General features: G+C 41.7%; 3 protein-coding genes across 9 annotated transcripts in view; 1 reads left to right on the top strand and 2 right to left on the bottom strand.

The window, feature by feature from the left end:
- Positions 1 to 7160, bottom strand: part of rims1b (regulating synaptic membrane exocytosis 1b) — an 82661-nt gene extending 75501 nt beyond the window's left edge. For 4 of the 6 annotated variants that reach the window (XM_040033480.1, XM_040033482.1, XM_040033481.1 and 1 more), the window contains exon 1: positions 6753 to 7158. In XM_040033480.1, coding sequence (XP_039889414.1) covers positions 6753 to 6919 — 167 coding nt within the window. In that variant the 5' untranslated portion in view covers positions 6920 to 7158. Of the gene's footprint in view, positions 1 to 6752 lie in introns of all 6 variants that reach the window. The other 2 variants (XM_040033478.1, XM_040033479.1) reach the window with 2 other exon arrangements.
- Positions 7161 to 13313: 6153 nt separating this feature from the next.
- On the bottom strand, positions 13314 to 18215 carry LOC120734604 (keratin, type I cytoskeletal 19-like). The gene is made up of 8 exons (XM_040033503.1): positions 17586 to 18215; positions 16847 to 16929; positions 16436 to 16592; positions 15709 to 15873; positions 15462 to 15587; positions 15049 to 15269; positions 14048 to 14082; positions 13314 to 13948 (listed from the first exon to the last, which is right to left on the bottom strand). The coding sequence occupies exons 1-8, from the start codon at positions 18198 to 18200 to the stop codon at positions 13842 to 13844; spliced, it is 1509 nt and encodes a 502-aa protein (XP_039889437.1). The 5' UTR covers positions 18201 to 18215; the 3' UTR covers positions 13314 to 13841.
- Positions 18216 to 23346: 5131 nt separating this feature from the next.
- krt222 (keratin 222) overlaps positions 23347 to 25408 on the top strand; it is a 38577-nt gene continuing 36515 nt past the window's right edge. For both annotated transcript variants that reach the window (XM_040033498.1, XM_040033501.1), the window contains exon 1: positions 23347 to 23698. The gene's annotated coding sequence lies outside the window, so the exon portion shown is untranslated. The remainder of the gene's footprint in view (positions 23699 to 25408) is intronic.

Raw genomic sequence — 25408 nt, 5'->3', positions numbered from 1 at the left:
CGATTTTGAGCGTACAATCTTGCATGAGTGCGAGTGTTTACCAGTGTAAAATAGGAAAAAATGGGCACACATGCTTCCCTGTGTGCATTCAAGTATCCGTGCTCTCAGTTTGCCTGTGCGCCGGGACAAAGTGCAAACGCTACACGCTGTAATTAGTGCAATTTAACTTCAGGACAAAAATGAATCAGGTTAACAAGAAACAAAAAAGGTTCAGAGCATCAACAGCAGCCAGTGAACTGAATACTTAAATATTTCAGGAACCACTTCCAAGTGTGTGCTATTTCCAGACCTGATCCATAATTCAGCATTAGCATTTTTCTCCCAGAAACCTCGAAACTCTTCAGTCTGATCTGAAAATGTTGCTTTTAATTTCAGCTGAAAGACAACAAGTTTTTTTCTTTACTCTGGAGACATTATTTGGTAAGGTGACATAATTGTAGCCGCTGCTGTCACGGCCCCGGGGTTTGTGTGGTTTTTGAGTTCTTAGTTAACATATATTTGAGTTTTAGTTTCTGTCTGGCTCATATCATCATTTTGCTGTTTGAAGATTCGATTTTCTGTTTGGTGAACGTTTAGTTTCTTCTGTTGATTTCTTTAATATTCTAGTAGACTGTTTTTTTTTTACTTTCTTGTTATATTCGTCAAGTTTTTGTTTGTTGTTACTACGTTAAGTGTTCTCTGAGGATGAAATTCACTTTTGTGATGTTGTGTTTGATTCACATCGTGATCATTTTAGCAGTAGATGTAGTGGTACAGTCTCCCCAGTGATTCCCTCTTTCTGCCTCTGTCTCATCCATGCGCTTGTATTCATGGTTATCTAAGTGTGATTCTTGAATCTGTTGTTAGTTGTCTTTTGTTGATTTCCTATTTTACAATAAAAGCAGGGTTTCTTTCACAGGTTGAAACAGGGTTACTTCTTCCTTTTGTAATTGGCTCCCTTGCCCTGATTGCCTGTCTCATGTCCCTCGTGCTGGTCAGTCCCCATGCAAACTTCAGCGTAAACGCAGTTTCTTCTCTTCATTTTATTTTAATTGTCCTTTTCATTTTTTCAGCTTTTAAACACAGAAACAGCATCACATTGAGTTACGCCAGTCTACCGGATAAGTGGGTGGACAGCTAAGTCACAGAAAGTAAACGGCATTGGATCATAATATTTACCAGGAGCTTGTTTTTTCATATTTTAAAAGTTCTATAGTTGTAGTAACTCTGTGAGGTTTTTACGTGTAAATACTGGTTACCTGTAACAGATTGTTTACATACAGGAACTTGCAGAAAGGGGAGTGGTCTATTTTGAAAGAACTACGACAGAGTCAGGCAGGACTTCTCTGGTCTCGACCTCTCACCCTGTAACATCACAATCTATCTCTCACTGTTTATGTAAATATTAAATAAGAGGAAAACAATCAGTTCAATAAAGTAGAAACCAGACTCCACACATTAGAACAGATGCTAGAACCAAAGACCCAGCCTGTTTTTGACCTTGTCTCCCAGCTGTAGCTGACCTCTTGGACAGCAGCAGCCACATCAGACGGCACACAGGGCGGAGGGCGCCGCTGCCCTCTCCATGCACCCTGCAGCCTTACAGCATTGGGGAGCTCTGGTAAAGGGAGATTAGCTGTGTGTGTGTGTGTGTGTGTGTGTGTGTGTGTGTGTGTGTGTGTGTGTGTGTGTGTGTGTGTGTGTGTGTTTGAGTGAGTGGGAAACTTCCCATTCTTTCAGTCTCGCCCTTTCCTTCTCTTCCACCACTCTAATCCTTAAAACCTCTAAATCCTCCCTCCTCTCCCTCCTTCTGTCCCCCAAGTCCTTATTCCTTCTGCTGCCCATCTGGTTTCAAGGAACAATCTGCACCTTGTACGGATCAGAAAAAAGTTTAAAGTCCTGAAAACAAAACCAACGCAGATGTGCATGCTCATTGATTCAATGGGTACGACTGCTGATGGTGCTTTTACTTCTTTCCCTTAAGATCAACATAAGCGGAGGCCTCCATTAACATCGCCTACCACCGCTGTGCTGTGCATCCACCCTGTCTACAAACTCTGCTCTGAGCACATCAATATTTTAAACATTATTTCTATATTTACGTTTTGGGAACCTCAAAGCTCCCAGGGGTGGATGGAACATTGAGCAGAAAAAAGATTTCCTGTTGTGCTTAGAATTATTTGTTCCTGAGATTATGGTCACTGCTGCATACTGCAGTTTGATCCTTCCCCGTTTGCACGACGGCTCCCCTGCACCAACCTTCCTCTGGATTAGGAAGTCAATGGAGATTTAGCCAAGTCAATGGAGGGAGTTTCTGAAGTCTACAATGCATTAGAGGAGGACAAAGCGTTTGTTGTAGCTGTGAATTAGTGAAGGAAAACCCAGGTGCTGACTTCTCACCGTCTGTGAGCTCAGAAGCAGGTGATCTGGCTCTGCGATGTTTCTTTCATGCTGGAGGTTAAACTCGTGACAGATAAAGTCCCATATCAGTATAACCTTATCGCTGCCAGCTGCTTGGCTCTCAGGCAGTGCTGGCCAGGTGGAATGGTCTTGATGTACTAAGGTACTGAATGTCCTTTTGGCTGTAGGCTCTCACTGGTGTTGGAAAACATCTCTGGACATGAATGCATGAGGAATAAACCCTACACGTTCAATAGACAGTGTGGAAGCACATAAATAAAGATTTATCAAGGTCTTAAATCCTTAAATTACAAAAAAGCAAAAAACTTTTCAATTTTAGTGCCCTGTTGGGTAGCTACGTCTCCTTTATACTCACTGATTTCTGCTTCATTCACAGACAGCAACATGTTTTCATCCCCAGACGTTACGTGCTGTCACTCTATCAGGTACTAGTCACATCCAAGTAGAAAAATGAAGCCAACACGGAAGTGCCAAAGCTGCACTTCCTCTCATGGCCACTTGAATCTGAGAGACAATTATTTTTTCAATAATTCATCTGTTTGGATACTGGAGTGTGAGGCTTTGCCACTTTCATTGGCAGGTGTCCAGACACAGGCATCTGCCAGGCGTCACCTCTGCTAACTAGAGTGAAATTGCAGTATTTTATTTCTCTGTTACTTTCTGTGCAATAGCACCTGTGCAGCTTGCTACGTTTGCTACCAAGTTACCAAGTTTGCTAGTGTTAGCTGAAAACTTGAAACTCCACCCTCTAATCCAAATATGGTCACTTCTAGCAACATTAGCATTTTCTGTAGCCAAAACACTAATATTGAAGCTGCAAAATATCCTGAAACCAATGGGTGATGTCGCTACACCGTTCCTCACCATTACACACAAAACCTCCTTGGACGGCAGTCTTGACACACTGGCTATAACTGCGGTGAACACTGAGAGACAACAGTCACATTATATAGAGCGACAGTGGCTGCGTGAGGAGGCTGGAGTCAGAAGGCTGCAGTTTGCCTCCTGCTGGGAGCGTTTTACTTTCATTTTCATTCTGATTAGTTTGCGGCTACGAGCGTAGAGCTAAAGGCCCTTGGTTAGATGTAGAAACAGACTGAGATTTGATTTTAAAAAACGTCCCTAATCAAGTATACCTTCATGAACTTCATCCGATTACTTTTTTCAAGTAACGAGTAAAGTAAGGGATTACTATTGCAATTAGATTACCGTTACTTTCCCGTAGGAACGCTGCGTTACTGCGTTACTAAAACCGTGATTCTTTTGCGAGAGTGTCTCATGACAGTGACATAAGCGAGTGCGACGTTCGTGACAACAGCTGTGTGCAGATCAACAATGGATCATATATTGATTGTGGGAGAGAGTATGAGCGTGCAGCGTTTAAAGCGTGGAAGTATAGACCTTACTTTGAGTTTGATTCCATAAAAAGTGACAAAAACATTAGCGTCCGCTGTGCGTGAGAAGAAAACTTCTTTTTACAGCGAAAAAAAACCCCTAAACCTCTGAACAAGCACTGAGTGCGCAACAACATAATGGGAAACTCACAGAGAAACTCGCGGATTCTTCCACTGACCGCTGCAGCACACCTGCACCAGGGTAAACCTCCGCCTACCCCACTCCTGCTTTACAGGTGAAAATAGAGCAACAGGACCACTGAGTCTTTGACTTTATTTATTTTCTGCTGTGTTTTACTTGCATGTATTTGAAAGACTGAGTGTAAACACAAAAAATATTTTATTTTATGTGCTGGAATGTGTAGAAAATAGGTTTAAATATTAAACAAATTTCTTCCAGTCAGAGAATGTTGCATATAATTAAATTTTTGCTTGATGCATAAAGTTAAAAGATTAAAACTAATAAAACAAGTTTTAAAAAGAGACTTTTCCATTTGATTACATTTTGTATGATGATTATGTAGAAAAAGTAGAATTGGGCTGAAAGATCTATCGCTTTATCACCTCTTCAGGTTGTAAATCGTGTTTTTAAAAAGTAACTAAGTAATTAATTACTTTTGAAAATAAGTAATCAGTAAAGTAACAGGATTACTTTTTGGGGGGAAGTAATCAGTAATTAGTTACTGATTACTTTTTTCAAGTAACTTGACCAACACTGCCTATAACGAACTTTACCTTCCAGTAGTGCCATTATACGTTCAAAATGAGAAGATTCAAGTTGCCCAGTAATCCAGATGATAGTTTTTAACCTTAGATTTTCATCCTAACGCACTGACTGCTATTGAATTGGTTGCTTCAGATTGCAGATGAGCACAGTTGGGGAACATTTGCTGCATGCACATCTTGCTTGTTAACTCATAATTCAAAACATATTGTGACAAGAAAACTTTTTTTTCCCTCTAAAACAAAAGTCCAAGTCCAGTAACTCTCTGCACTGAAGTATGGACTTAATCCTGGATTCTCATTCAGCTGTGACTATCCTAAATCTCTTGACCCCATTTGTGTGAGCGTGCATGAAGATGGTCATCGCCTACTGTTCAGCTGGAAAGCTCAAACTTACATACTTGTGTGTCCCTTGTTTTTATTGTTGTCCTGCTTGTAAAACATATGCTTGTCTCTTCATTTTTCCTGATTTCTTCTGTTCTATATAATTCAGCTTCTGTTTCTATGTGTACAGCTCTTCCATTCAAGCATGATCAAACTACACTGCCATCAGTTTGCGTACCCCAGCAGGTATGCAAAAGATTGATTTACAGTTTAATTAAAGAGCTGAACAATTAAAGTTTATTTAAACAGGGACTTCAAAATACCTGGCCAAAGATCCCCAAGTGGCGAAACGTGCTTCTAGAAGGACTTTGACAACGAACCGCTGGGTTTAATGATGAAATGAAACCCGGTTTGAGTACGTTTCTGCTCAATAAAATATTAGTTCAGTCCTGTGTCTGGCTTCTATACTGTGCATAATAATCTTACACCATATAGTGGTAAATATCAAAGAGTGCCTCAGTAGCTAATGCCTGCATATTTCTCTAAAATCACATTACTCCTTTGGCCATGGTGTTCTGGTCCGGTTAATGATTAGCCAGATGATGAAGCCATTATTGACTGAACCTGCTGCCTGTGCCTCATGGAACATTAAATACATCACTTCCTCTCAAGGGGCCCAACGCTGGCCCTCACTCTGTTTCCCTTCAGTGAGGAAATGAAAACAGTCATTAGAATCAGAGAAGGACAGAGAAGCTAAAAGATGGTGCAACAGCAGCCAGGAGCAGAATAAGGGTCCTCGCATGTTTCAGGAGCAAGTTATCACATACAGCCCTGACTCACAGTGTCTTAAAGATTGCTTGTGTTTAACCCCCGCCCCCCGGTGCATCAAACTGCAATGCTTTTGTAAAAGGCAGCTGGAGTACACCCAACCCTCTATAACATCTCCCTATCATCTCATAGTGGGTTTGTTCAGTTTGAAGTGGTCCCCTTCTGTCATTTTCCCATAAAGCTTCTGTACAGCCAAGCATCCCCCAGACTAGCACTCTCTGTTCTTATTCTTCTCTCAGTTTTCTCTGACAGCCTGCTCGATCGACAAGCAGAGGGTTTACAAACGTCCAATATCATTATTATGTTGTTACAATTCTGTCTTTCCTAATCTGTATGTTATCTGGTTGTGGCCTGTTAAGAATGCCAACCACACCCCATCTTCTCCTCTCCGCCGAGGGGAGCACAGTCTTACACGCCGCCTCACCACCGGCCCTCTGCTGGGCTTATGAAAGCGGCTTGGTTCGCTCCAGGCCTGTGAGCTAGTGAGCTATAATGTCATTGTTGCTGCTGTTATTGTAAAGGATATCACACACACACACACACACACTGTCCGCAGAAACCTACAGCGATAAAGCTCACACTCCAGCCTGCACGCGTGCGTAAAAAGGGAAATCTGAGCGGCGCTGGATGTGTAAACCGAGGGATGGGGTGCAGTCCCCATTGATGAAAACGAGTGGGTGAGGGCTGGATAATGCTATGATTCATCCCCTCCTCCCCTACCTCTCTCCCCATCAGCACTGTCACACCCCACCCTCACCACAGCCCCTTTCTACACCTGTTTGACCCGGGCCGTCTCCACTCACTGTGACCGTAAATTGTTTTAAATGTATCGATTGTTTTCAGCAGCATCCGGTCTTCTAATGCAACCACGATTCTTTTCGGAAACACCTCCCGAGCCCTGGGTGCTGTTATATCGGTGGCTGCATGTTTGGGAACACATCAACACCTCCACAAGTGCAAAATGACGGAATCGCAGAGGCTGGTGGTTACTGGATGTGATGGTTATAATGGAGAGCTCGGCTACAAGAGCAGCTTTCTGTGCCTTAGAACTTCCACAGAGGAGGAAGAAAATGTTGCCCTTACTTTAGCATGGCTTGTTCTTTCTCCTCTTCCTCCTTTTGCCGAGCCATCACTGCCATGATTATCTTCCTTTCCTCCTCGGTGAGGTGGCTAAGGTCCGGCAGATCTGGCATGGACGGCGGCACGGTGGGTGGGCGAGGGCCGCCCTGGGGCCCCACCGAGGCGGACATCTTTTCGACCAGCACCACCCCACCACCACCTCCTCCTCCTTCTCCTCGGCGTGTCGTTTCGGCTGACAGGTTCCCCGGAGTGTTCCCGAGCCACACCTCACGACATGGTCGGCGGGCGTAGTGAACGCGGTAGCGGCAGCCGCAGCTCCGGCGAATAGTGCGCGCCGCTCATGGTTGGAGGCACCCTCGGCTGTGCTTTTGTTTGTCCTCTTTATGGGTGTTTCTGCCCCCACCACGCTCTCGTCGTCGTTCCCCCCCACCCCCCGCCTGCCCTCCTCTCCCCTCCACCGCCCGGATTCACACGGAGCCCATCTCCGTTTTTTCACGCCGGGAATTGAGTCGAGCTGAGGAGGGGGCCGTGGTTCTTCTTCGCTCGGCTGATCTGTGGAGCCTCCGCCGTCGTCGGACTGGAGCTGGATGTGGGGTTGGTATAGGCGGAGTCCGTGCTCTCTCTCTCTCTCTCTCTCTCTCTCTCTCTCTCTCTCTCTCTCTCTCTCTCAGTCAATGGGAATGCAGCCCACCGTCATCTCCCGTTTTTGCAGAGGCGCGCTTACTCATGTGAGAATGGGGTCCTTAACCATCCCAGGCGTCGTTCGGGCACGCGCATCTCAAACCCACACAAAGTTCAGGGAGCACAAAGCGTGTCGGTGTCTGACACTACCGGCTGCTTCCGGTCCCCTTTCAATGCTTTTGTATTTCGTCAACTCGAATAAATCACCGCCGGTTTAATGCACGATCACTTTCAGCACCACGGACAGCTGCTCAGTTCTCTGTGAGCAGTTTCCACACCTGAGCGACTCCACGTCGTGTTTATGCTGTATTTTTGAAATGCTCCAAACCACGAGAGCAGGTAACGAGCTTATTCTCCCGTATTCGGACCTGAGATTGCACCAAGCACAAGCGAGCACAAGCAGCTGCTGCACAAAACTTGATCTAACCATTCTTTGACGTCATTTGAATCGTGTGTCCTGATACAGACTTTAGACTGACCTCCGTACTGACGCGCTTTACTTTAGGGCAATGGAAGCTGGGCAGGGGTCTCTGACATTTCCATTTAACCCACCTTTCCTCTAACATTATGTAGCTTATGGTTTTGTGTTATTCTTGAAAGAAAGGTGGTTTCTCTGGGTCATTTTAGCCTTAGACGCATCCATTTATTTCCCTTTTGTTTATTTTTTCCCATCTTTGTTCGTTATATATAAGTAAATGTTGACTAACTGCCAGGCTGATTGGTGTTCAGTCGGTTTTAATATTGTAGTTTCTTTCGTTGCGCCCTTCCTTGTTAAAGGTGTGTGCTTAAAATAATTTAAAAAAAAATTAAACTCATCTAGTTATTTACTGAATGTACAGAAAAACAAAAACATTTTGGACAACTTCATGTTCAAATATCTGAGTGTTGTGTTAAAGAGATAATAACCAAAGTCAAACTAGGGTCAGATGAGGAATCAAACAAGAACCACATGTTTGTTTGTTTGTTTGTTTGTTTTGGTGCAGATGCCATACCAGCACAACCCCAAAGTCAGCTGCGTTTTCTCCCAGAACTAAAAAAGAGATCTTCTGCTTGTTATGCAAATGTGTTAACCACCATACTACGGCTAGATTATACCTTCATATAACACCGCTTCATACCACAAGATGGTGCAGTGAGTCAGAATAACCTTTATTTAACCAGCCAAATCAATAAAAGCAATGGGCTAACTGGAAAAAGGCAAATGAATATACAGCAGGACATATCCAAAAACAATTCAATAATCCCACTGTCAAAACACTGCCCCCTAGTGGGGAAAGTTGTAGTTAAATTCTGCAAATTACAAATTAGGGGCTTGTCTGGGATTTGCTGTCTCACATCCACAAGGGTGAATTGCATCAGGCTACACAGAGCATGTTGGAAGTCACACACAGGAACAGCACAGAGGACGTGGCCAGTTTCCAAAATAAAACACTCTGTCCAGACCAAAAGATTAATTTTCATTTAGTTTTTAAATATTTTTTCATATTTTTTTGCTTTTCAGGATAGAAATTCTAATTGAATTCATTTCAGTTTTATATTAGTATTATAGTATCAGTTTTTATTAGTTATTTTGTTTTTATTATGATTACATGTGGAGTCTTTGACAAAAATGCGTATTTGATGTTATGGAACAAATACAGGACAGGTAATACAAGTTTATTATATTTAATATTTTGACCAAACAACTAAAGATTAAAACAGAACATGTTTTCCATGTTTTCCTTAAACGTTTTGTTTAATTTGACTTAGATTCATGTTTAGAAATATTATTTACAATAAATAAAACTTTTGCATTTTAATTTTCATAGTTGGACTAGTTTTAAATAACTTTTAAAAAGTGAAAAAAGCAATTAAAAATGTGATATGTGTTTTACCAGATTTAACTAATAATTAATAAATACAAGATTATCAGAGTTTTGTGCCTCATTAAAAACTCTAACTTTACTATTTCCATAAAGTTTGCTCATCATACTTCATTTTTGTGTCAGCCACTTCTGTGTTTAATTAGCCAGCTTGTTTTGCTCTGAGAATAATATTATTTTAAACGGTTCTTTACAGAGAGCGAAACACGACTGGACACCACATGACATTTATTGTAGTCTGGAGGGAAGTTTGGTCCAAAATAAGGCAGAAAATAATGAATATTTGGCTTTCTCAGTAATCTGTACAATATTTTTCTTTTTTGAATGAATACACAGATTTTTAGAAAGTCTTTCAGAAACATTTTTAGGTTTCGTGTCTCATTGTGTTTTTCACAATAAGAAAAACCTGTCGATTCCAGGTATTAAGTGTAAACTTTGTTTGTATGATATCAGAGAGTGAGATGCTGGCAGCTTCTGTCCATTATTAATCTCACTGTCTGTCCTGCTCTTTCGCTTCCTGGCTCATTTTGCATTCAGGTCCGGGCTCCCAGGTTACATCGATCCGGAGCTGGCACCGGTTTCTCCCGGATGACGTAATGATGCTGGGTGACAGGCTCTGTCCGTCCAGCAGATGGCATTAAACTCTCGGCTTTTGTTTATGCTGCCGCCCGGCCTCCGTCACGTGACGTCACCGGAGCGGTGACTGTACCGCGGTGACGTCAGCTTTCCGTGGTGCAAGATTTTGTCATCATTTAGGTCGTGACTAGGGACCCCAGCCCTGAGTGGCACAGTCGTGCTACAGTCTGCTGCAGAGTGTGAAAGTCTGCAGGAGGAAGCAGAGCTTTAAGCGACCTTTACTGTTTTTATTTAACGAACTCTGACAATCACACAGGAGTAAATATAACATCATGCACACATAATCCGGAGTTTGTTTTTATCATATTGCAGCCTCATGTTACAGGAGATGAAACTACACCGCAAACTTTTCACTCAGGAAGCTTCTACCAGGAAGTGGAAAAACCGGGTCCTCTGGGCGCCGTGTAGTGATGCCCTCTCGCCAAAAACATGCGCTAGATTAACCACACTGGATGAGAACATGTAGCACTTAGTACTAGTATTTTCATCTGACACGAAAATACTAGTACTAGTGCTATCCTTTGTACTCTGTAATATATGTTACTGTGCTAATGCAGATAAAGCTACTCAACAGAATATAAGTAGTTAACACCATCTCAAAGTGATCTACATTTAATACATATATCTTCCTATAGTACATATTCATAATTTAAAAATACAAAAAAGGAATTAATGATAAAAGTAAGGTGCTTTAACTATATTTTGATGCTAAAACTTTTGCTTAAATGGAATTAGCCCACCCCCCTCTTCATAACAGTCTCACATGACACATATAAGAGATGTAGGGGAGACCGGGGATAGTTGTAACGTGGGTCAGTTGTAACACTTCCAATTTCTCCAATCAGGGCTAAGTTTCAAATGATGTGACTCATCCTGTGCATGCCCAATTCAGTTCTGCTATCACATGTGAAAAATCAGCACATTTTGTCAAACACAGACAATTTAACACAAAAAAAGTAATTTGTATGCCAAAAAGTAAGTTTTTCTACTTTATTTCAATTTCTAATAGCATTATCTGCTTTGCAGTTAAACTCATCAAACTTAAATTGTGTTATTTGTATGTCTATGGGGATATATTCTGTGTAGGTCTTTAGTGCTAATGTTTTAGCCGTTGGCTGTAATGTTAGTTAGTTCATGGCTATAGGAGTCTGGGTCAGTTGTAACAGCAACAGTCTGGGTTAGTTGTAACAATAATGCAGATGTTACAACTTACCACACTATTACTTTAACTTATATTAAACAAGTTGGGGCAACGACATCAGCAGAGAGAGGTTCACTGGTCGCTTTTGTATATGCGGTTAATGCCATTGGTAACACAATTCCTCCACTGTTTGTGTTCCCACACATACATTTTGTCAGACCACTGTGTCAGAGATGGACCAGTAGGAAGTACTGGTAGTGGAAATAAATCAGGATGGGTGCAAGAAACAGATTTCCTCATCTTTCTGAAGCACTTTGCAAACCACATCAAGGTAAGCCATGATAAAAAGTAATGGAATTGCGATGCTGGTGAACAACTACATTTGTTCAGCTTCATTGTTATGTTCAAAATTGGTGCAAGAGTTGTAGGTTATAATGCCCACTGAGCCAATGAGGCCAAACTCAAGGAAGACCAACCAAAATGAATGAAATATTCAGTTGCAGAAAATTCCATAACTTGTCTTTTTTGGGGGGTTGGAATATGTTCAAAAGCTAGATTTCTGCATTCTGTCACACACACACACACACACACACACACACACACACACACACACACACACACACACACACACACACACACAGCTACATAAATGGATGTAAGTGCATTCATGTGTTGAATAAACAAAGATTACATGTTAATGTTTTGTTAGTACCCTTATTTCATTGTGTTAGATTTCACCCCAGGATATGTTACAAACTAACCCAGACTATGGGGTTAATTGTAACATTTCACTCTTTGTGTTTGAGGCCATACCATGCAATGGGTAATTGTGCTGCAGAGAAAATAGCTGAACTATTTAATAGCAGAGACATGTAAATACTTTGCATTACATTTTGAATCCACTACCTTAAAAGAGCTCCAATTTACAGACAGAAATGTCAAAAATGTTACAACTATCCCCGGTCTCCCCTACTGGTCTGTTCCCACTGAAAACTGAGTCATTCTACTTCTGTGTGTCTTCAAATATATCTTTGTGTCAGCCAATATTAATTTTAAATTAGTTTTTTTTTTTGTTTTTATTGAATCTAAAAATAGACATGACCCGAGTATGAAGCCTGTCCCAGCTGTCACATGGTGAGGGCACAAACCAGCATCACCTCCACTTGTCAAAGACTTTGCAGAAACAGGAACAGACGATCTTTGTGAGCATACTGATATCTAGTGGACACTGACATACACTGCATGAGCAGAGAGGAGTGAATCACTTCATAAGTCACTACATGATGTTTATGTCTGTGCAGGTTTTCATCAGTCGTGGTAACGGTAAGAGCTTGAAAATAAAAGGCAACTGGACTTTTTGTTTTAAGTCTGTGAAGCCGTTTCACCTCTCACACAAGTGGTTTCTCAAACTAACAGGTGAAGACCACAAAAAGAGTTGCAGCAGTCAATCTTCAGACTGTCACCATGTTTCTGGTCACTTAAAGTGAGAGTAAGGAACTCTTCCTCAGCTCAGCGCTGATTTCAGGTTTATGGACAACAAAGCAAAGAAAAACATTAGAACTTAAAATATGTTTGTGTGTAATTACATAGTCTGTATTAAGTGATTATTAATAATCGTATGATAAATATGATAAAGCTAAAGTAACATCAATCTCGTACGAATGTTAAATGTTAAGAGCTGATCCTGAATACTCACCATGTTTGCAGCACAGTGTAGCTCATTAGATGTATGCCATGGATAGGAGTAGGAGTGATTAGCGGCGTTAGTTATTAATTTATCGTAAATCTGTAGACATATGTTTATATTTAATACTTACAGACAGGAATTGCCCACAAAACATAATTTTCATTTTAATTATGGTCTATAATTAAGAATAGACCATAATTTTGACTTTGATTATTTGTCTCCAAATAATCAAAGTGTGTGTGTGTGTGTGTGTGATAATTAATAACTACATCGCTTAGCCTGGCGTTGGTTACATGAAAGATATACCTGCTCTAAGAATACTATGTAAGCAAAGAAAATATTGTCACCTGCTAGTTGTTTTTGTACAGTCCCTAAAAGTAGCACCAAAACTGCAGTGTGTCACATTAAGTTTAATTATGAGGCATGTGCGTGTTCTTTTTGCACAAAGGAAGAGCTGAAAGCTTTGTGCGCGTTTCTTGTGTTTAGGTTAGAAAATGACACGAAAAGGAAGGCAGATGTTGTTCATTTGAGGAAATGAAAACAAGGACACAAAGAGCTCAGAGACACAAATGTTTATGGGAAGCGAGGTCTGCTCTCATTCTGTGGAATAGCACAGCACAGTGGTCTAAGCATTTCAAGGATATTGGCTCCCTTATAAAAAGCATCATGTAACACCTTCAGCACTGTTAATGTAAGATTTGCTACATAAAATGCCATTTCCATTCATACAACATTGAAAATGTACCTTAATATTCAAATTGACTTTGCACAAACGCTTTTTCACTAATCTGCTTGACAGTGCCACCTAATGTATGAGTGAGGCACTGCAGGAGTAGACTCCGTGTCGCTGGTTTTTTAGAAACTTTTTATTCCAATTTTAATAGCTTTGTTATTTTCTGAAACATTAAATCAGAATAAATATTTTCTGAGAAAAATAAAACCCAAATAGCAATCCCAAAAAATAAAAAAAAGATTTAGGAGAGAAATATTTACAAATTCTCTTCCTGAATAGCTTTAGTAGACATCTGAGGACAGGAAGGGCACCTATTGGTTGTTTTTTTGGTACAGATCTGCTGAGAGTCTGTCTACTTGCTGATGACCTCTGTGTCTACATCTTCTGAGCGGGACACCACTCTCCCATCAACGATCTCCTCAATCACCACCTTTTTCCTCTGGGTTCTGACTGGTTTACCTGCGGAGCGAATAGGAACATAATTTAAACCTGTAGCATGTGTCATTTTACCAGGCAACAACACTGAGATAAATAAAAGCAGCAGTGACGTAAACTTACGTTCTTCTTTGACCTCGACGACCTTAACGGTTTTCCTGCATGAAAGCAAAAAAGTTAATTTTGGATTGCTACAAGTTTAAGGAAAAAAGTACTAAATGATGAACTTTTGGGTGCAGGAACTTTTAAAACTTTCCAAATGTGAGTCAGTGTCCACAAACTCCCACGTTAAAGTTTCCAGCTTTACAGCACAAATGAACATGTTTACAGCCTGGTATATAATAAAATAAGATAAAAAATAAAAGTCTTTACAGCCAATTTCCTCTTTTATGACATCTATATGGAGAGGGAATTTGTATAGCTCAGCTGGTTTGATGTCATTAAGGGTTAAAGTTTGCTTTACTTGGCCACAGAGTGCTGTATCCTCTTGCTTTCTGAGGATACTCGGGATACTGAACTGAACCTGCCTTTCCTGTTTGTGCTTTTGAAACATTTTAATGTTTTAAGGATGCTTGGCATTCCCAAAACTTTGGTTTGCTTTAATAAAACAAACTATAACACAAAATTATGTTGTTGGGTCTTTTTTTAATGCCCACAGCTTTACGATTATGACACATTCGTTTTACTCATGTTTCCTTCTTCTGGCAGGAAGGGTTTTTACCACCATTTCTTCATCCAACCCTTTAACCTTTGAAAGCTGACAAGGAGTAACTCTTGAACTGTGCGGTTTGTATTATATTTCAGGCCTGTTTACAGAACAAAATGAATGGGAGTGCATCAGAGGTTAGTGAGGGTGGTCTTCGCCTATGCAGCTAACATTGGAAAAACCCAGGAACTATTCTACTGGTCGCCAAACCGCGTCTTTACTGATTACAAAATTTTTATTCAATTTTTTTTGGATTAGCTGCAACTCCTGCTCCTCTCGTCAGCTTTGGCTGACTTTAAATGCATTGATGCCAGAGCACTAGCACATTAATACAGCCACTGGCACAAGTTTAAACCTCTGCTTTACTGCAAAAGTAGTTAGATTTACAGTGATAGATGTTTATTTATAAGTAACTTACTGTATATCCTCTCCATCCAGCAACCTTCTGTACTCTGCAATCTCCATCTCCAGCCTGGTCTTGATGTCCAGCAGCAGCTGGTACTCCATGGACTGCCTCTCGATGTCCACCCTCACCTCGCTGAGCTCCTTCTCCAAGCCGTCCACCATAGCCTGGAGCCGGCTAAGCTGCAGGCTGTAGCGGGACTCTGTCTCTGACAGCTGACCCTCCAAGGCAGATTTCTTCATGGGAGAGTAAACACAGGAGGATAAATGAGTGTGTGCCGAGTGCTAATTGCTTGTTTTGAAACTCGTATTTCCACTTGAGTCGCATAAGGCATAAAAAATGGGGACTGGCAGGTTGACTAACTGCGGTTTGTGGTGTGTTCAGGAAAATGCTGCAAATGTGTTGCTGCTATGTAGAGCCTTCCTTACCAGGCTGATCTGGGACTGTAGCTCGATCTGCAGGGCCTGCAGGGTCCTCTTGAGATCGTTGATCTCAGTCTTTGAGGACTGGAGGGTCTCTGTGCTGGAAGCCACCTGCTTGTTCAGCTCATCAAACTAAAAGGTATCAAAATGGACACAATAATGGTCACAAAGATATTCAAGCCATCGGGTGATCACGTTTATTTTAGTGCAGTCATGAGATGATTCAGTTCAAAGTGCAGCCTCTTCTCCTCACCTTGACCTTATACCAGGCCTCCATCTCACGGCGGTTCTTTTCATTGATGCCCTCATACTGAGCTCTGATCTCATCCAAGACCTTGTTCAGGTCTTCCTGAGGCTTGGCGTCCACCTCCACATTCACAGAGCTGCCAGAAACCTGTCCACGCAGGGCTGCGAGCTCCTGAAACCATGACAACAGTAACAGGTAAGAGCATGAAACGCTAAGAGAGGAAAAAAACAGTTTGGGTCCTAAGGTGAAGAGCCAGTTAAAACCAGACTGTTACAGAAAGTACCAAAATTTATAAACACTGCATTCATGTAGCCTCACACTGATTCAGTTCATGACTCTGTGTGCTGCTGACTCGCTGTGTTTTCACTGTATCCCACTGTTGTTCTGTGTGGCCAAAGCATTTTTCTTTGAATGTGTTTTTTTATGCAGGTGGACATTTATGAGACTTTTGTCATCGTAAGCAGACCTGGACTGTCATGTGAAAAGTCTTATCTTTTTTTATCAGCCTGAGGCTCTGAAGTCACATTAAAATGATCTAAACAAATTCGGGATTAACGGCTGTTTGAGTAGGCAAATGATGTCAAATTGCTGGTGAACTGACTCATCAAAAACTACTTTCATGCTTTTGTTCTGCACTCTGTTTTCTGGATGTGCAGCCCTGAGACTTTCAAAGTGCATCACATGTCTGTTTTTTGTTCTGCCACTCTGATGTCAGTGGCAGCAGGCCGCTCACCTCCTCGTGGTTCTTCTTCAGGTAGACCAGCTCCTCCTTCAAACCCTCCACCTGCATCTCCAGATCAGACCGGCTCATGGTGAGGTCATCCAGAACCCTTCGCAGCCCGGCGATGTCCGACTCCACCGACATGCGCACCGCCAGCTCATTCTCAAACCTGTTGGGGATAAAATATTGCTTATATTGCTGTAGCTGCTCGATTGATGTTAAAACAAAAACAAATACAGACGATGCAGCGTTAGCTCAAAAACCAGCTGGGCCAGTTAAACCACTTTTTCCTTTTGTTGTTGAAGGTTACGGGTCAGTGATAATATCAAGAGAGAGCAAGAACGGGTGAAGTCATGTCTGAATAAATACCAGTCAGCTAATTATTTTTCCACCACACAGACATCGGCAAATGTTCCCACTCACTTGATTCTGAAGTCCTCTGCAGCCAGCCTGGCGTTATCAATCTGCAGCATCAGCCTGGCGTTGTCCTGTGTGGCCAAGCCGATCTAGGAAAAGTAAACAAAGCAGAAATAGCGTGAGTGGTTTCTAATCCGAATATAATACTACCACAAAGGCGTGTTAGTGACTCATTGTCCAGAATGTAGGCTGGCAAGGTTGGGTTATTACACAGAATAACTTTATTTATTCATTCCAGAGTAAATGCTTCAACAGGATCAAAGAACTATTTTGTTCATCAAGTGCGTCTGAGCATCACTCTTGGCAGGGTTTCTACATCCTGTTGAGTAACAAAGTCCAGTTTGTCATTTCATGTAGTTTTTTAGATCTGATCCACATTCCACGGACAGAACTGAATGATTCTGCTGGTGTGTCAGCATGCCATATGTTATTGATAATGTTGCAGAGTAGCCTTATTGTGTTTAAAAGAAAGAGGCGACATATGTTGAAACGTTAATTTGTGTTTGATTTTTATGTTTTTCTTCAAATAAATAACGGCATTTCCATCATCACCTAATGTAGAAAGGGTTAAAAAAAATACTAAGAAACGAAGGGAACTTAGTTCGACAACATTCAGAGCTTATCAACAACAGATGTTGGAGATAAAGAAAAAAGTTTAAGGGTTGGAAAGAAGAGTTCAGCTTCATTTTTTGAAGTTTTGAAATTGTTTTCTTTACTTAAACATTTACTGAAGGGGAGAGCTCACCTTTTTGCGCAGGTCTTCGATGATTTTCTCATACTTGCTGTAGTCCCTGACAGTGGGGGTCTGCTTCTCGTACCACTCGCGGATTTGACGCTCCAGCTGCGCGTTGGAAGTCTCCAGAGAGCGCACCTTTTCCAGGTAGGAAGCCAGCCGGTCGTTGAGGTTCTGCATAGTCACCTTCTCGTTGCCTGATACGGAGAAGCTGCCGCTGTCACCTGAGAGCGTCTGTGACAAGTCAAAGCCGGAGCCGAGGCCGTTGGAGGCGTAAGACACCCGGACGTTTCTACCACCTGCCCCGCCATAGACGCTCATTGTGCCCCGAGAGCTTCGCAGGCTGGGCGCGGAGGAGAGGGAAAGAGCGGATAATCCGTGGCGGATGGAGGTCATGATGAGTCGGTCTCTGTTCTCAGGTGCGGCGATCGCTAAGTCTCCACGAGTGGTACGCAAGAGGTGGTGCTGACGGAGCCCGGAGGAAGGTTTTATAGGGCAATGAGAGGAGGGAGCTGCCAAACAGGTATACTGCTCGTCACTGCAGGTGTGACCAGGCGTGGTGGGTCTTTTTGGTATTCGCTGTAACGGCCGCCACTGAATATTTTGTTCAAGAGGCGTGTTGGCCATTGTTCGTGCCGTTCGTCATTTTCAATTAAGCCTCTTAATCTGAGGAGGAAATGAAAGATGAATTTCTCTTTTGGTAGAAGTATGTGGGGATGATCTTCATAGAATAATTCGCTCATAACAAAGACCAAAAATAATATCCTTACAGAGATGAACGTTTCACCCTAATGTGTCTCACAGTTGGCATTTTGACCTGTTGACACAGGCTGAAGACAGGATGCCCAAAGTCAGGCGCAGGTCCACCTTCTATGGGTCGGGTGAAATGCAGACTCTTTCCCTTTAAAGGTGGTCCTGTGGCTAACAGAGACCAGACATTAGCGTCTGCTCACATCTGTCTATGCCACATCTGCGGTGGGCCGCATTTTGAATTTACTCAGGGTGACTCATGGTGCTTCTGCTCGGACACATCTGAAAACATTCGCCAGTACTGTATGGTAGTTAAGCCATAAATGCAAATGCAGCTAAGATTAGGCTCGAATGTATCGCCTGTACGGCTGTTAGTTAGTAACTGCTTCTTACAGTAGGTGTTACAGAGTGACAGACCTACAAACTTACCACAAGAATAAAAGGAGTCTCTCAAAATGATATATTATATATGTATTAATCTAAAAAGTAACTGTATTCCATATGAGGTATAAGAAGTGGTAAAACCCAGGGATAAGAGGGTTACCTGACCAGACAGGCTTCATTCTCTGAACAGAGGCGGAGCCAAGGGGTGGCCATAGACTCGCAACCAGGGTGAAACCAGAAAACTTCTGATACAGTTCTCTTGGGAATGCATATGAATGGGGGCCTGTGGTAAGAGCGGGCGGACTGATCCAAACATAGATAGTATTAATGCAACGTTGCTACTGGCATCATATAGATGGGGATGGGATACTTCAGTTTCAGTTTTTCACTCCTTAGGTTCAGTATGTTGCTCCCCTTTCATCACAAAGTAGACGTGTCTGTGCAAACACAGCTCCTCTCATGCACATACGATTCTCCCCCTCGTTCTGTCATGTGACACCTTGTGCAAAGACACATGCGGGCTGCAGAGAGGAGCATCCTGCAGGAACATTTTACAGCTGTCAGTGAACACACAGCAAACTGCAATATGTGTGTAAGAAGGGAATTCTCTGCTGTTGCAAAACTGCCAGTTTGTACAAACGGATGAAAAACTGAAAAAGGCAACAACAAGCTGCGAAATAGAAATAAAACGTTCAAAGAGACCCAGATCCCCGGCACAGACACCGAGGCTCCTGGTAGAGAAAACCCAGGTAGTTTATGGTGGTGAAAGCCATGTTTCAGTTATGACTCATGTGGGCTCGACAGCATTAGTAATTTTCAAAGTGTTTTTGGTCACGATAGCTGTTACTTCAGCTGACTGGTTACCAATAGAGTACATTCAAAGATTGAAATAATGTAATCATCCTTTTGAAACATGTTAAATTATTTTATTGGAAGTGAAAAAATGTAAATGTCTGGAGATAATAACCGTTCTGTGTTAACTGTTAAGATGAATGTATTTATATAGCACAACAATGATGCATTCACCTCATTAAGTTTGTTGTATCACTACTGGTACTTGGTATCAGTGATACTGGGCCAGTATTTACACCTCTAGCCTACAGAGCTGAAGCTCAAGTTTCTACTACTTTTTATCACACTTTTAAAACACCTGGTTGGTGCAGTATAGATGTTTTAGTAGTAGTAAAGTGTCTTTATGTGAGTCTCAGGCATGTCACCACGCCACGAGCCATTTTGATGTCAGGAAACAAGCAGCAGTTACTGGATTGCATCATTTTCCCTCCCTACAACCAGCTGTTTCTTATGTACACGTGGAAGTCTCCAGTGTGCTGTATGTCTAACATTTAATTATCTCTTACAATAAAATGTGTCCTGTCATAAATCCTGGACCAACCAATCAACATACAAAGGTTGTGTTTTATGGAGAAAAGAATCAGAATCAGAATTCAACTTTATTGTCATTGCACATATCAAAAGTACAAGGCAACAAAATGCAGTTCGCATCCATCCAGAAAGTGCTTTAGCAATAATATAGATATATAGATACAATACAAAATATGAGTCTATTATGGGTATGTTACAATGTACATGGAGGTACGTTATGAATATGCTATAACTATAAGTATGTACAGGCTGTAGTGAGTGTACAAGCTATGATCAGGATATGAATATGAAACTATACAAGTTATAAACAGTTGTAAAACTATAATTATTGTATAGTACAGAACGACTGTCTATATAACATATAACATTTACAGTAGTGCAGTTTATTCGGGCCGAGGCAGAGCAGCTCCCGTACCAGACTGTTATACAGTTGTTCAGGATGCTCTCGATGGTGCAGCGGTAGAAGTTCACCAGGATGTCTGAGGACTGGTGGTTCTTCCTCAGAGTCCTCAGGAAGAAGAGGCGCCTTCTTGACCAACTTGGAGCAGTTGGTTGTCCAGATGAGATCCTCGTGTTATTTTATTTAAATTCTGACATTTTTTGTGCTGTACTTGCAAAAAAAGGGTGCTTTTTTCTGTCTGGAAGCAGATATAGATAAAGATTTTACAATTTAATTAATTAATTCATTAATTACACACTCCCCCTTCTGCACACACAGCTGAACTGCAGTTGTCTTCTGCACAGTGAGGTTACCATGAAGTGGAACGGCTCTCCTAGATCGGCTCTGGTGGCACTCTTTCTTTGGGGGCACCTTAAACGCACTCATAGAACTGGAGTTAGGTCTGGTACCTCCCCTTTTCTATCAAAAAACACTGACACGTCCAACAAACGCAGCGTGACGTCAGTGTTACCAAGAAATTAATTAATTAAATATGATACATCTTTGGTAGATGTAGCCAGTTCTGAAAAAGTCATTTTCTCTGGAGTGTTGTTCCCTCGGGCTGCTGCTGTTGCACAAGCTTTTGTAGGTGAGCACTTGGGTTGCGTTTGCTAAAAGTTGGATGAGCAGCTTTTTAGGTTCATATGAGCGCTCATACAAACCAGAAGAGAAGAAACTTTTCCTACAATTTAGAAGATGAATCATGTGTTTGCAAAACTTCCTTCCTGAGTCCTTCATACTGGGTGACCGTTATTATAAGTGATCCATTTCAATGCCATGAAGGGAGTGCCTGCTTTGACTGACAGGTTGTTTCCAGCTATAGTTGTTAGCTGTCTTCTTGGACTCACCACAGCTAATTGGAGTCACTGAAGTGGAACAGTTGACTCTGTTTGTGCTGTTGGTGCATTTATGAACATTTAATTCAGTTAACTGACAAATGGTTGATGTGCTGTGTCATAATGGACTTCAAGAGGCACAGACAGGTCCACTCCACTCATCATCACAAATCTAGAACAGGGTGAATCTGTCTCCACCTTCAGGTTTTTGGGCACCCACATCGCCGCTGATCTCACCTGGACCCACAACACCATCGCCCTGGTAAAGAAAGCCCAGCAGTGGCTGCATTTCCTCCGTGTGCAGAAGCTGCTGCTGGCCTTCTACCGCTCCTCAGTGGAGAGCATGCTCTCTTACTGTCTGGATGTTTGGTACGTAGAGGCCACGACTGAGAACAGGAATCTGCACATAGTAATTAACACCACCCAAAACATAACTGGCTGCCCTCTGCCACCCCTGGAGGCCATCACCAGAACCTCCTGTCTCAGAAAAACCTGGGCCATCACAGGTGACCCCTCGCACGCACCCTGTCCACAAGCACTTTGACCCGCTGCCTTCTGACTGGCGCCTCAGGTCAATCACATCCCACACTTCCAGACTCAGAAACAGCTTCTTCCCCTGGGCCATTCAGACTGTTAACAAACACCGACACACCCCACCGGTGTCCACCCACCCACCAATCTAAGTCTTTTCTGTGCACTACTTCCAAGCACTTTGTTCTTTAATGTGTGTCTTTCTCATGTTTTGTATATATTTCTTCCGTTTCTTATTTATTTCTGCTGTCACCCATAATGTTATTATCACCCATAATTCTGTTGTACATGCACAATGACAATAAAAGGCTATTCCATCTATCTATTGTATTCTATTGCAGAAACTATCAAAGATGCACGATTTCTATTTCATTGAGTGATTTCTAGTATTTGTAGAAGTTAGTTATTTGTTCTTTAGTTCGGATTAGCAGACATGTGTGTGTCTGCAGTGGTTGCCACTCTTTCTTTAAGCACTCTGGCTTCCTGCCACATGCAGTTAGTGGAGTTAGGTTCACTGGTGGTTCCGAATTGCCCAGAAAAAGGCAAAGAAAAGCAAACGCAGCAGCGACCAAAACACTAACATGGATGGTGTTGCAGACATCATCTAACAGACTGTAGACTGGGTTCAATGTGCATCTGTGGACAATAAACAAAAGATCATCTTAAGCTTAGTTAAATAAAATCATGTTCAGCTTCAGGTTGGGTCCGCTGTAAACTTACAGCTCGCTGCTGGATCCATGTTTTCTTTGAGTGCTAATAAACCAACAGTCCACAAATCATACTTTTACCAAGATCAGCTGTTAACACCAGAATAAAATGTGCAAAGTTAGAATAATGTTTTCTTCTTTATTAGACATGATGTGTGGCAGCCTGAAGGAAAAAAACCCTGAACATCTGAAGAAACATTTCTATCCTGAAGGAAGCACAGGTCTGTGGCCTCATGGATTTTAAACAACTGAGAGTGTTCCATTCTGATTCATATGATTGCATTGCTTATCTGTTGCACAAAAAATGTTGAACAGTACGGGTAGGTGTTGATCTTGGCAGTAATGGTGGTAAACTCCTGGATAAACAGAAACTATAAACACATTTTATTTTCATTTTCACAGCAGTTGCCAAGGGCCTTCTTTTAAAACTTGTGAATAGGCTCCAATTCCCATGAAGCCTGTTTGTTCTTATACAGACATGTATCCAAACACATCAATGCTTCATTTAAATTATGTCTAATTACTTCAACTACAGGCAATTGGCAGATGTTTTACTGTTAATAAATGCAGGGGTAGGTCCTGTTCAGTGTCCCTTACCTTTCAGTGTGATCAGGAAAAGTATTTCACTCTGAAATAATTCACATTATTCCGGGTTTTCAATGAATTACTGACAAGAATTCCTTGCAGGCAAATTTGTTGCAAGGAAAAAAGAAAACACAGATGAAATCCAGATATGGTTCTCTCAGAAGGTTTTAGAAGGTGCAAGTGCGTGCAAGTATACACTCCTACTCGATGCCTAAACAAACAAGATTAAATGTTGGGTTAAAATGACAAGGAAGTTTAGCTCTGAACCAACACGACTGGAGTTAGACACACAAGAGTTTAAAGTAAGAATCGAGTGAATGCGTGTAATGTGAAAATGGTCGCTTGTAAAAATGCAGGTTTAACAGTTATCGCTGTGATCTGGAGTTCACCTCTGATGAAGCTGTAACGCTGTGACTCTGAAGGCTCGAGTTAAGCGTCCTGGCGTCTGTCATCGTGTAGCAAAACTGAAAAGCAGCAGATGCTGCTGAAGCAGAAGGTGAACATGAAACGGTACATATGTTTATTCTAACTTTATTAAACTGTCAGATTTAACTCTGTCCATAAAACTTTTATTTGCCCTGCTTTATCATCTAATTTACTGCAAATGGGAGGATAATGATAAAAATGTAAATCATGTTGTGTTAAATAAGAACTTAAAGTAGTGACTTAAAGCACAACCTCCTTAGTAAATGTTTACATCATAGATCAGGTGAGCAAAGATGTTTTTGCAGCGAGAGCAGACGACCAGAAAGAACGCAGGTTTAAGCTACCTCTGCATTAGCTTCCCTTTTCTGTGCGTTTTCAGCTCACTGGTTTGACCTCCTAAGACCCGAACTCTTTCATGGCATGCATTTTTAATTTCTCTTTGCTATTTGGGCAGATTAGGGCCTGATGAATGTAAAAACAAAGAATTACCTGTTTTTGGTTTTTTTTACCTTTATTTTGTTTCTGAGAAAAATTCGATCGAGGACATTCATGTTAAATTTCGATAGAACAGTGGCAGTATAATGTCCTTGTTAGTGGATATCAGACCCTTGTAGAGCAAATTTAGCATTTTGGTCTAGACAACCCAAAATCTGATGCCCACATATGTGGACGCCAAGTCCTAGGAGGTTAATTTGACATGTAATTATTTGCTGTTTTAATGTCAGTCTTGGTGCTCTAGGCAGGTTAGATTCAGGCGGGTAAAATAGACAGAAATGATAACATCTGGCACCTTCTTCACAAAAAGTCCAAAACAAACAACCAACAGAATTCTGGCAGAAACACTCACGCAAGGAAGGATAACAGACGATGTGATAAAGGACAAAGGGAAGACACACACATAAATGCAAAACACGGGTTATCATAAGACTACCAAAATAAACAGAAATCAGCACACGGGGAAACACTGAAGCAACAAGTCTGTGAAGGTTCTCACTCATCCAGGTCATCGTAGTCTAAAGAGCTTGGAAAGAAAAGCGTCTGGACTTCCTTAAGTTGCTTGAAGACGTTTCACCTCTCATCCTAGAAGCTTCTTCAGTTCAGAGCTGAAGGTCAGGAAGCTCAGAGCGAATGATGCGTTCGCCCCACTCTGTCCTGCTTGGTGCTGTTTCATACCAGGTGCAGATGTTTCCCGTCAGGATGCTCTTGGTGGTGCAGGAGATAGCCTCAAGATTAGAACAATATTAGACCATCAGAGCAACTGCACATCTGTTGACTTTTACTCAAATCAAGAACTTTTTTTTGCATGAACCTAACAAAGGTGTGGACATAATTAAATAAAAAAACAAATCAAGTAACTATAAAACTAAGTCCGCATGAACTCAGAGCATCACGGTGGACTTGAACCCCAGTCTCATAGATTCAAGTTTGTCCTTTAACCAGTTCACGGACCCCTGATCCCCTGCGATGTGAGCGCTGCCGCTTAAATCAAATGAGCCACACTTCAGTATTTTCTCTCTTTTTTTTTTTTACCTCCACAGAATCTGTGACATCACAAATACCCCCGCTTGATCGGTTGCAATGAGGGGCCTGGAGCAGCGTCACCATCACTGTGATATAAGCCACATCAGTATTCTTTATGGTTTGGTTCGGCCTTTCAGCTCTACACGAGTAATCTATAGATATTAAAGCATTGATAGTGGTGCCAACTTCCTGCTTACAGTTTGGATAAGGAGCCTTCCTGTCTCAGCAAGTCATTTGCACATTGTGAAATTAATCAGTTCTTAACTAAAGAAG

The sequence above is a fragment of the Simochromis diagramma genome, unplaced genomic scaffold (assembly GCF_900408965.1).
Source record: "Simochromis diagramma unplaced genomic scaffold, fSimDia1.1 OVJJ01000571.1, whole genome shotgun sequence".
Lineage (NCBI taxonomy): Eukaryota > Metazoa > Chordata > Actinopteri > Cichliformes > Cichlidae > Simochromis > Simochromis diagramma.
Note: the sequence above shows the minus strand (reverse complement) of the source record. Positions and strands in the feature narration are given on the sequence as shown.